This window comes from Ictidomys tridecemlineatus (assembly GCF_052094955.1).
Source record: "Ictidomys tridecemlineatus isolate mIctTri1 chromosome 1 unlocalized genomic scaffold, mIctTri1.hap1 SUPER_1_unloc_3, whole genome shotgun sequence".
Taxonomy (NCBI): Eukaryota; Metazoa; Chordata; class Mammalia; order Rodentia; family Sciuridae; genus Ictidomys; species Ictidomys tridecemlineatus.
In genome coordinates this window covers 384,288-396,184 of record NW_027520944.1, presented here as the reverse complement: position 1 = coordinate 396,184, position 11,897 = coordinate 384,288, and the positions used below count along the sequence as shown (strand labels likewise).

The 11,897-nt window shown below is 32.0% G+C and overlaps 1 protein-coding gene across 3 annotated transcripts in view; it reads right to left on the bottom strand.

Moving 5' to 3' along the window:
* Window positions 1–3,034: 3,034 nt before the first annotated feature.
* LOC120885466 (ankyrin repeat domain-containing protein 26-like) overlaps window positions 3,035–11,897 on the bottom strand; it is a 46,709-nt gene continuing 37,846 nt past the window's right edge. For all 3 annotated transcript variants that reach the window (XM_078035586.1, XM_078035587.1, XM_078035588.1), the window contains exons 19-21: window positions 10,163–10,435; window positions 9,320–9,490; window positions 3,035–4,971 (exon numbers count right to left, since the gene is read on the bottom strand). In XM_078035586.1, the coding sequence (XP_077891712.1) occupies window positions 9,353–9,490; window positions 10,163–10,435 (411 nt within the window). In that variant the 3' untranslated portion in view covers window positions 3,035–4,971; window positions 9,320–9,352. The remainder of the gene's footprint in view (window positions 4,972–9,319; window positions 9,491–10,162; window positions 10,436–11,897) is intronic.

Genomic DNA, 11,897 nt, shown 5'->3' with positions numbered 1-11,897 from the left:
TTACTATATCTAGAATGTATTTTTCTTGTTTTATAGATTCTCTTTACAGATGTTCTAATTAGATTTTTCCACTTCCATTCATTTGTAGAACTTTTATGCCATTGAGTTTATATTCATGTTTTTTGATATTAATAAAACACCAAGATTTCCATGATAAAATTCTGCAGTCCAGAACATATTGAAGCACCTTAGAATCTAATGATCTGATCCTTAAATTTACCTAGAACTCAGTTATTAACCTATACTGTCTGCATGCCCACCTAATGGTAGCTTATAGTCCACTTTCTGATATAATTTATCCATTCATATTTGTTACTTACTGAGTTATTTTTATTTGTTTGAAATTTATTTTAAAAATAATCCTCCTTCTTGATTCTCAAGAGAATTGCTATTAATTACCTGACATATTCTTTTGTGATTTTGATTAATTTATTCATTGGTATAGGAGATTGAACTCAGTGGTAGTCTTTCACCAAGCTCCATTCCAAACTTTTTCATATACTAATCTGACAGAGTCTCATTGTTGCTTAGGGCCTTGCTAAATTGTTGCAACTGGCCCTGAATTTGTGCTCTGATTTAGCCTCCCAAGTAAAATCATTTGGAAAAATGTACACTTCAATCTCCTGAACTTTTTGTTTGTTAAATTCTCTTTACTGGACTGTGGTTATTATTCTTTTTCAATACTAGTATTAAAGTTTCGCTTGCCTTATTTTTTCCCTTTATTTAAGGTTGAGAAGCTTGGTACAGTGCCTCATGCCCTTAATCCCAGCATGGTAGAGGTGGAAGGAAGCAGAGCATCCTAAATTGGAAGCCAGCCTGGGCACTTAGTGTCTCAAAATTAAAAGTGGTCATTTAAAAAGGATGGTGTGTACAGCTCAGTGGTGGAGTACCCCTGGGTTCCATCCCCAGTACTGGGGGTCAGGGAGATTGAGAACCACAAATTTAATGATCATTTGTATTTTCAATTATATATTTGATAGATTTTTTCCTAATATTTAATTTATTGTCATTTATTTTTTATTGTTTAGTATTTCTTAATACTTTTAAAACTGTAGTTTTTGACATTCTTGTTTCTTAACAGAAACACTAAGAAACTTAATTTTCTAGGCCCCATAGATTTTACAGGATAGCATGGCTCTGTGTTATGGCTTTTCTTGATGTGCTCCTTGAACTAGTTTGCCTTTGGTTGAGAATTTTAGTTTCAAACTTCTCTCTCCTGGTGGCTGCACACAGGGGAAGATCTTCACCAGCAAGCCCAGTTAAGTATTTCAGGGCTTTGTCACCCTTGCTGTGGATACACTCTCTCCAAACACTTAGCTTTCTAGGAAGAAAGCTGTGGAATTATATCAAAAGTACATAAACTTTTTTTCCACCTGGTTTCTGCACTGTAGGTTCTTTGATGTTCAACGGTGTTTCCTTTCTCAATGTGACTAATTATCAAAATATGCCACCAGATCTGTGTCACAGTAGACAGAAAACAGTTCCCTAAAAATCCAGAATATTGGAGCTATGTTCTCCTTTCTCTGACACCAAAAGGGGAAAACTGAGAATTGGGCAGTTTCTCCTGATCATACTGGTGTGTCAACTTGGGGGAAAAGCTGATCTGTGAGAAAGGCAAAAGTTTTCCTTTACCATTTAGTGAGGCTATTCTTGGTTTTGCCCTCTATCTCCAGTTCTTATTAGTTTTACTACAACTATTTGGCTGGGTATTGAGGCTGTTTATATACATTTATGTGTGGTTGTGGGAAAGAGAAATCATTTGTATAGCTGTTTTGGCGGAGTCTAAACTCCCTTCATCCACTTGGGAGTTCTTGTTATTAGAAGTGGAAATGTTCCATTGATGAATGAGTAATTGTAAAATTAAGTGCATGAAATTAAGTGTAGATGTGTTAAAAGTTAAATTCAATGGTAACTTTGGAAAAAGTAATTCTTGGAGTTATGCAGGAAGAGAAAAACACAAGAGTGAGATTCACAAATGAATGGAAGACTTGGGATATGGCTTAGGGTAGAGCATATTCTGGATTAGATTGGAATATCATCAATCAATCAATCAATCAATAAAATAAAAAAACGGATTTTAATTTAGTGTTTGCAGACCCTCCTTTTGAAAGACATTGTATCTAAGTGGAATAATGGAGAATAATCTTTGTTCTTCTTTAACTGTATTTTTCAATCTTTACATAATGATCATATGTAAAACTTTGAACATTTTAAAAATTACATATGTAACACCAAAAATGCTAAAAAATAAATTGATAAAAATTTAATCTACAGTCACCATGAAAATTTCTTCCTGATTTATTAAATAAACTGAGTATTAATTTTCTCATTCTTAATGATAACACAGGGCTGGGGTTGTTTTTCAGTGTAAGAGAATTTTTCTAGCATGGATGAGGCATTGTTTTTGATACTCAGCACTACATATAAATAAATAAATAAAATAAAGGTCTATCAACAATTAATATTTTTAAAAGATAAGTTTCAAGGGCAGATATGCAAAGTGCTTATTAATATTGAAATGGTGAAATCAATAACAAAACCTGAGGGCAAATTCAGAAAATATTCTTATTTCATAAACTGAATTGTACAGGAAATCTGTAGAAGAATGATTATTATATTTGCAGATTTTAGGCTGTGACCACAGAGAACTTCTGGTCCACAAAGCCTAAAGTCTTCATGATGTGCTCCTCTAAAGAAATATTTGCAAATTCCATTGGTATTAATTTTAATATCACCAAATATATTGACATATTGATAGAACAGGGATCCCTATGTGCAATCTACCAGCAGCATTCAGGTTAACTTGAGAGTCAAATATTTGAGCATTTATCCACTGGTTATGAAAATTAAAATCTAATTATAAACTGAAGAAAAATCTATAGAACTACTACTGAAATACATCATTCAAAAATCAAAATCAAAGATATCATGAATAGCCCAGAAATGCTAAAGGAACCATCCCAGATTAAAAAAAAAAAAAAAAAAAAACAGAAGAAACAAGACCACTGGACACAGTGAATAATTGATATTAAAATTTCCCCAAATTGGATTTATTTTGGTTCAAAGACAATTGTTAAAATAATTGTCAAATTTTGAATAAGATTTGTAGAGTAGATATTCACAATATAGTTTACTTATTTTGATCATTGCACCATAGTTACAGAGATAATTTCTCATTTTTAGATAATGTGAGTTTTTTTATTTACAAATAAAAAGACATTGTGTGCATCTTGCAAATGTTTCAGAGATAAAAACTGTTATGTACGTAGACTTATCTAGAAATAAAGAATAACATTTAGGGAATGTTTCTTATGAATTCCTTTCACTGCTGTCTTAAATCTTCTATAAATCTGAGATTATCAAAATAGAACATTTCTGAAAGAAAAATAAATTTTTAAAATATTAACAAGTAACAGCAAACACAATAAAATAAACCATGAATCTGTATAGATATAATAAATGAACAAATTTAGTGGTGAGTGATACACATTTATATTTATATTAATATGTATAGTCTCAAACTATCTTCACACAAATAATAATTACAAAGTAAAATCCTGCAAATACCACATTAATGACCAATATTAACATCAGCAGTAATGAGGATATTATAGGTCACAAGATGTGATTCAAAGTGAAAATCATAGAATTGATTTCTGTGGTACTCTTGCCAAAAACATGTAATCTAGCTCTAATCGATTTTAAGCACATTCTACAAGCTTTCCCTCTGAAAAATTTAAGGTCATGAAGGTTAAGAAAAGACTAAGGAATATTTAATTCAGAAGGCATCTATAAAATAAAACAATTAAGTTCATTTCATGTCTCTGAAGGAAATATTTTTTTATAAAGAACAATATTAGGCTACTAGAAAAACATGAAAATAATCTGAGGATTAAGTGGTCCAAGGCATTATGATAGAATGTATAAGTGTTGATTTGAGAAATAGCATTTGCTTAATTAATGTGTGGTGTTTTTTTTTTTCTTTATACAATCTTGGAAAATATTAGTGACGTTGCAGGTTCTAATGCAAAGTACTTTTTCCCACTGAAGCATTTTAAAATGAATTGTTAACTATGCCATCTTTCATGATAGGTTTAGTATTTCCTACAAGTCAGAACATGCTAGATAACAATATAACCTTTATAATGAAACTGATACAATTAACAACTATGCTGTTACCTGTTAATATTTCAAAAATATACTCATAATAAATGAATGTTGAATTGTAGTTATCTAGCATGTTCTGACTTGTACAAAATACTAAAAATATCATAAATGATAGCATTATGTAAGCAATTCAATTTAAAATGCTTCAGCAGACAAAAGTACTTTATATTAGAACCTGTAAATTTACTATTATTTCCCAAGATTGTATAAACAAAGAGAAAAGGAAAAAAAAGAAGATAAAACACTAAGCAAATATTCTTATTAGAAAAATTAATAAGTCAGTGCCTGAAATATAAATTTAAAGATGGCAGTATAATAATTGCAATACATTAATCCATTATGAATATAGTAACCAGCATGTAAAAATAATGTTGCCTAATTCTCTGGACCCATATTCACTGATATAATATAAATAATCCATCATTAATGTGATATTTAGATCTTCCAAATTAGTGTTGACTTGGTTGCTGAATTGAGCTTAAATGTTAACATTTAGATAGTCTGAAAACACATCTAATAAAAACTGGTTTGCACTTGCACTTCAAATTTTCTTACAGATATAAACAATTTTCATATTTTGATAATTTCATTATATGTTACACACATCCATTTCAATAAAGTATTTACATCATACATTTCATAAATATGTAAATATTATATTAACAGTCTGAAAAACACAATATTAGCTTTCATATTTTTTTTCTTAAAATCTCTGTATATCTTTATGATGTTTCCAAAAGTAAATCTTGTCTTGTCTTATTAGTAATTCTTAAGGCAGAAGCTTCCATGGTCAGGATTCAAATCCTGCAGCAAGAGAAAAAGAATTATATTTTTTCTCAAACATTTTATAAGTATAAGTCAGTGAAGAAGTTTAGAACTTTTCATTGTTTATAAGAAGAAAAAAAGATATGTCCACAATACAAAATCACTATGGAATGCAGTACGCCCATATTTTCATACACAATTGTCATTATGACTGAGTATCAGAGCTTTGGGTTTTCCACCCCTTATGCATAAATTTGACAACCATATGCTAGGGTATTCTGGCAAGAACTGGGATGACAACATGGAGATGATAATGGACACCTCTCAACAGTCATATACAATAGCTTCAAAAGCAGACAATCGGGCAATTTCCATACAGAGTCATTGGCATTAGGACAAGGATAAAACAGGTTACCACTGGAACACTTAGAAGGGACTTCTGTCCCAAATTTGTGTCAGTGTTTGAGGTCCTTCAATGGAAGTGATACATGAGTTAACACCTGAAGTAAAAGGAGAAATTGTGAGAGAAAGGGAAGAGGTGCATGCAGACACTGCAGACACCGAGATGAGAAAGAACACTTGTGGAATCACAGTGGTCCAGTGTCACTAGAATCTAGAGCAAAGTGCCATAAAGCAAGTGAGATGAGATAGCCTGAGTAACCTGACAAAAATCCAGTTGTTTGGATATTTTAATTTTTGGCTAAGAAATTTCATACTTTTATTGAGGCAAATGTAAACTAATGACAGAGTCATGAAAGGGTATTTTAAATGTGTGACTGTTACTTAGTCAGTCTGGGATTTTGGCCATAAACCACAGAAAATGGGTGATGCCATTTTTTCCCACAAAAGAATGTCAGTGTATAGGCTGACAGTTTCATAGTGGGGCAGAAGTGGGAAAAAAGCAGTTTCACACTTAAGGTCTTTAATTTGTTGATATTCAGAATTGGAAAAAATACATAGCTCTTTAATTGTAATTGATTTCAGAAGTTATGACCAGCAGTTTTTAAACATTTGGCTCATTATAGATGTGCACTTGATGAGTTATGTGGTAAATACTTCCAACTCTTATATAAATATCACCATGTACAGTGTTCTTTGTATAAAACTCTTCTCTTACTAATTCCCCAAATAGGGTCTAAAATATATTATTGAACATAGTAAGTATGTTGTAGTGATAACAATAAGGTGGTGTCTAATGCCTTTACACATTTGATGTGAAAACAAATGATTTTGACTGACAGAATTCCCATTCCTGTCTTCATGTTCTATTTTTAAAGAAAATTATTTTAAACAAAAATTTTTACTGGTGGATTTGACTATATATAATAGAGGAATTGATTATGACATATTCACAGATGCACATAAAATAATTTGATCACTCTTCCTCTCTAGTAGTTTTTTCCCTCTCCTTCTCCCTTCACCTTTGAAGGCATTCTGCAGTGATTACGGAGACATATCTTTGAAACGTGATGAAAGAGTTTAAAAAACACTCTTCTATTCAGGCTAGCATGATATGGCAAACTAATGTTCCACAAGGAAATGTAGAACTATTACATTAAGTTTTAAATAAACTAGCTTAGGCATAAGTAAAAAAGAAACACCACTTTCTCCCAGAAATACATTGGAAAAAGAGTTGCCTCCCAAATCCCCTTTGCATTGTGTCTACATTCATACACAATTTATCATTGTTTTGTAAATGGTAAATTATCTCATTTTTTTCTGGTAAGAACTAATAAGAACAACTTATACTTGCATCCTGAATAACAACTAACTTTCATTCTCTTTTTGTAAATAGTCATCCAATTTCATGACTCTGAAGCACTTCAAACCCCATTCTCTCATTTTTTTTCAGAAAGATATTCATGTAAGCTAAGAAACTGAAAAAAATATATCAGCTATTAAATTAAATTGTAATTTATATGTTAAAATTATTTCTTTCTGTCATAACTATTTAACTTCAGCATTGTTTTATAAAGCTTAGATTTGTTCTCCTGTGATTTTTTAGGTCAAAATGCCAAATAAAAGAATAAGGTTGAGGCCACATTTAATATAGATATGCATGGCTTTACTATGTGTTAAGAAGTTCATCAAAACACCATTGAAGCAGGGTGTGATGGCACATGCCTGTAATCACAGTGGCTTAAGAGGATGAGACAGGACAGTCTTGAATTCAAAGCTAGTTTCAGCAACCGTGAGGCCTAAGCAACTCACTGAGACCCTGTCTCTAAATAAAACATGAATAGGTTTGGGGATGTGGCTCAGTGGTCAAGTGTCCCTGAGTACAATCCCTGGTGCAAAGAAACAAACAACCAAAAATAAATAAATAAATAAAACCATGGAAGCTCTAAACCAAGGTGCAATGAAAGCAAGATGGTATCTTTTATTTGTTCATTTTCAAGCAGATATTTCATTATTGTAATAATACCCCTGATAAAAAAAATTGTCAAATATTATAGAAATATCTTCAAATGGGTTCAAAATAGCTCGACATTGTTTTTCTTATTAGCTCTTAAAAATATAGCTCATCATTTTTGGACTAATATTTGACTCGCTCAAATGAAGTCTTAGTATGAAGGAAATCACTGGGTTATACTGAAGGGCTCCTGTTCTACAATGCAACTCTAACCCTAACCTAACCCTAACCCTCACCCAACCCACGCCAGGGAGTTGGGGACAGCACTCAGTGTGGAAAAGTGAAATGAATCTGATCAAATTTTTTTGTGAATCCATATGAAGATATCACAGTGAATTACACCTTCATGTATATTCATAATGCATAATTCAAAAAGAAACTTAAAAACTACAAATAAGTATAAGATCAGTAGAGCAGAAGAAAGAGAACACAGGGAGGAAGAAGGGGAGATAAAGTGGAAGTACTGGTCACTGAATTAGAGCACATTATATTTCATGCTTGTTTAATTATTTCAAAATTAACCTCAATATTATTTATGTCTAAATGCACTTTCAAAATTTTCATCAAATAAAAGAATAATTTAAATTTTCCATAAGAGTAAGTGGAGGGATCCTTGCTCAGTGGTAGAGTAATTGCCTACACATGTGAGGCACTGGGTTCAATCCTCAGCACCACATAAAATAAAGAAAATATATAACTAAAAAAATATTTTAAAAAGAGAGTAGGTAGAAATTCTCCATATGTGGGCACAACACTAAAAGAATCAGAACAGAGACAGTGTATGCAATTATGGGTTTGTAATTTCTCTAAAGAAGTGTACATATTTCTAGGGGGCTTCAAACTTCCAATTAAAGCAATGTTGGTGGAAGAGAGACAGAAATCAGCGATGTATGACTTTGCAGGTAACAATGCTGCCTTCTTGAAAGACTCTCCTTGGAAGATTCTTGAGGATGCCATTAGCAATATGGATATTTTAAAGATAAATATAGCAGATGATGTATACCTTAGTTATTTGACTACCAAAGCCATTTTACTATGTTGAAGTATATTAAATCATCATGGTTTCCTTAAACACATGCAACTAGAAAATTTTAGTAAAGCTAGAAAGATTCATATTTAGTGAACCAGTTCAAGGACTTAAAGAATGTTCCTTGAAGATATTGTCAAGCATTTATTACCATCATATGTATATTCTACCTATTACCTAGATAAATTAAGCATTTGACAATGAGACAATTCAGAGCAACAGCCACTGGTTCAGAACAAGACAGGTGAGTGGGTGATCTAGATAGATTAAAGCTGCTGCCTAGAAAGTTGGCCCATGAATTTGTTACCAGGGCTTCAGGAGACTGCCCATTCATTCTGTCATTCACAGGCCCCAACACTTATCATCAGAATATTTTAACCACTTTGCAGGTTATACTTCCCATCATCACAAGTATGACAATGTAGAGGGGAAAAACTATATAGAACATTTTGTCTCTAGATACCATGTAAGGATAATATTTAAAAATTAAAATAAAAATCAGTTAATCGGTCAGGTGTCAGAATGTGCTCAGAGTGTAGTTATAGCAACACTGGACACTTAAGGTTTCAGTTATAATCTTTCAAAAATTGTGAAACTTGGTTCATGTTTCCATGTAGAAGCAGTTTTGTCACAATATAACTATGTGAATCACAAAACTTCAAAAATACTTAACTAAAAGTCTAATAGACCAGATTACATATAGGAGAACACTAAGGGAAGAAAGCTTAATAGTTTACCTTCAGATGTAAAATGCAAAGGTGAGTGAAAGATAAACTTCCTAGACTAATATTTCAAGAGTACATTCATTTCCTAACATTACTTCCACAAATTATAGGGTCTAGTTTGCTTTTGCATGCTACCGATCTCATCAACCTGTCTCAAAGTTATGCAGTAGACACAAATTAAGGAGACTAAGTTGCTCTCTTTCAATCTAGGTTTTGACATACTTGTGGAATCTGGATTGTTCTATATGGAAGTGCCTATATTCTCTCAGTTGCATTTCTTAGAATTTTCAGTTCAGATTCCAGATGGCTAATTCTGAGTTCCATCTGACTTCTTATTGAAGTAAAATTAGTCTTTCTGAACTGCTCTGTAATTTCCGGAGCTGCTTCTTGTGTCTAAAGAACATAAGAAGAATATATTTTAAAAATAATTAGAACCCAAATAATTATTATGTAGTTATTTTATTTACTTCTGAGTCAAAAATTCAGACAGCAATTTTAAAAGTGAAGAAAAAAATATTAGACTGTAAACTTCTGTCATCAGTATCAATTACATTAAATCTGAAATAATAATAATTGAGTTCTTCCTCTCCCCCTTTCCCCCCTCATTCCCTGCCCTCCTCCTCCTCTTTTCTACTGCAAATGGAACCCAGGGCATTGCACAGGCTAGGCTATCTACCATTGATCTGTGCTCAAAGTAATGAATCATTCTCACATTAGCACTCAGATCATCCGATAATTTAAAGAATAATAGAATCAATTCAAAATATGAAAGTTGAAAATTTTAACTTAACAATTCAAAAGTATATTTCTGCATCATATTTTTTCTCCTCATTGTCTTACTTATGCCCACTATTATCAAATATAGAACAGTTATCTAATGAAAATTATTACTCAGATCAAATTAGCTGAAAGGATGATGTAAATTGTGGTATTTGAAGGGGCATCAAATGTCTTTCCTCAAGAGATATAGAATACACCTATGATACGTATATCCAAAATAGTTTACAATGAAATGAATTAAAGCAAACTGCAGATAAGTAAGATAGCCTGTAAAATCAGAAATACTTGTTTTTGCTTCTCCTCTAAATCCCATCTTGCTCGATGTTCAATGTCACATTCCCACCGTACTCCTTGGCCTCGTTCTACTCTAGTGCTCCGTGTGTGCCTTGGAAAGTTTACTACATTTTCTTCCAATTTCTTTTGATTCCTTTCTATTTTTTCAAATGTATCTTGTATACTTTTTATAAAAAACAAGTTCTGCATAAAACATTCATAGTTTGTTCTCAAATGTAAGTGCTTTGAAGATGCATTTTTCATCTTTGCAGTGAGATCATCCATCTGCATGAATAAAAGAAGTATGAAAAAACACAATATGAAAATAAGATACTGAAAATATTCGACACAAACTCAACAAATTTTACATAAATTCAACTGCAACAAAACATAATCTATACCAGCATTATGAAGAGTAGATTGAGTTTCTATAACAAGGCATATTAGCTTTTCAGTTGGTAAGGATTTCACATCTATAAATCCCAATTCTGGCTACATAATAAATGTTGAGGAAACATATATAGAAGATGAATTTTCCCATACTGAATTTACTATTGGATTAAGTGAATTTAATTTTATATTTTGTCACTGAAATATAGTTAGAATAAAAGTCTTAACAGGCCAATCTACTAACAAAAAATATTGATTGATATCAAATAGTAATTTTGTTAAAACAACTATTAGGCATTAATATTTTCCATTCATTCTAGAATAGGTGTGGATATCAGATATTACTCTCACCTTGGGAGAATTTATATCTCAACAAGATAATCACCATGCAAACACTGTTGGTGACAGAAAAGTCAGAGAAAGTGCATGAAAAATAAAAATTCATTTTATGTGATCTCTGAATAAACATGATCAAGTGAATAAAAACAGACAAGTCAGAAAGTACAGCATGAATAAGACAGAGATATGGTACAATTGGCACAATTCATGAAGACCACAAAGAGGCAGGGTAATAAAAGCATGTCCAAATATTAACTTGTAAATAGATGCCCCTAGTCATGTAGTACTGGAGTTGTCAAGAGGTGGAAGCATTTTATGGTTTAGCAACTGATAACTGGCTAAGTGATATGGTCATAAAACAAAATTCTACTAGACAACAGAAAGAAATAAAATAGTGATGCTTGCTACAACACAGAGGATCCCTGAAAAAAGTATTCTAAGTCAATGAAACTGGTAAAAAACAAAAGACCTACTGTTGTATCAATTCACTTGTATGAAATATCCATTACAGAGTAATTTTAGAGTTAGAACTATAAGCCAACTTCCAAACAAGATTTCCAAAAACCAAAAGTTAATATCAAGAATCAGAAAATGGTGGCTGGTAGTTCAGTGGTAGAGTGCTTGCTTAGCATGTGTGCAGCTCTTGGTTTGATCCTCAGCATCACACATGAATAAATAAAGATAATGTGTCCATCTACAAATAAAAATATTTTTAAAAGTATCAATATGGGGCTGGGGCTGGGGCTGTAGCTCAGTGGTAGAGTGCTTGCCTTCCATGTGTGAGGCATTGTGTTTGATCCTCACCACCACATAAAAATAAAGATATTGTGGTCTATGTACAACTGTTTTTTTAAAAAAATCAATAAATGGGTTGGTATCAAACTAAAAAACTTTTTCACAGCAAAGGAAACCATCAAGAATTATGAACAGAGAATCTTCAAAATGTGAAAAAATCTTTGCCATGTGCACCTCCAATAGAACATAAATCACCAGGATGTACAAATAATTCAAATTTTTT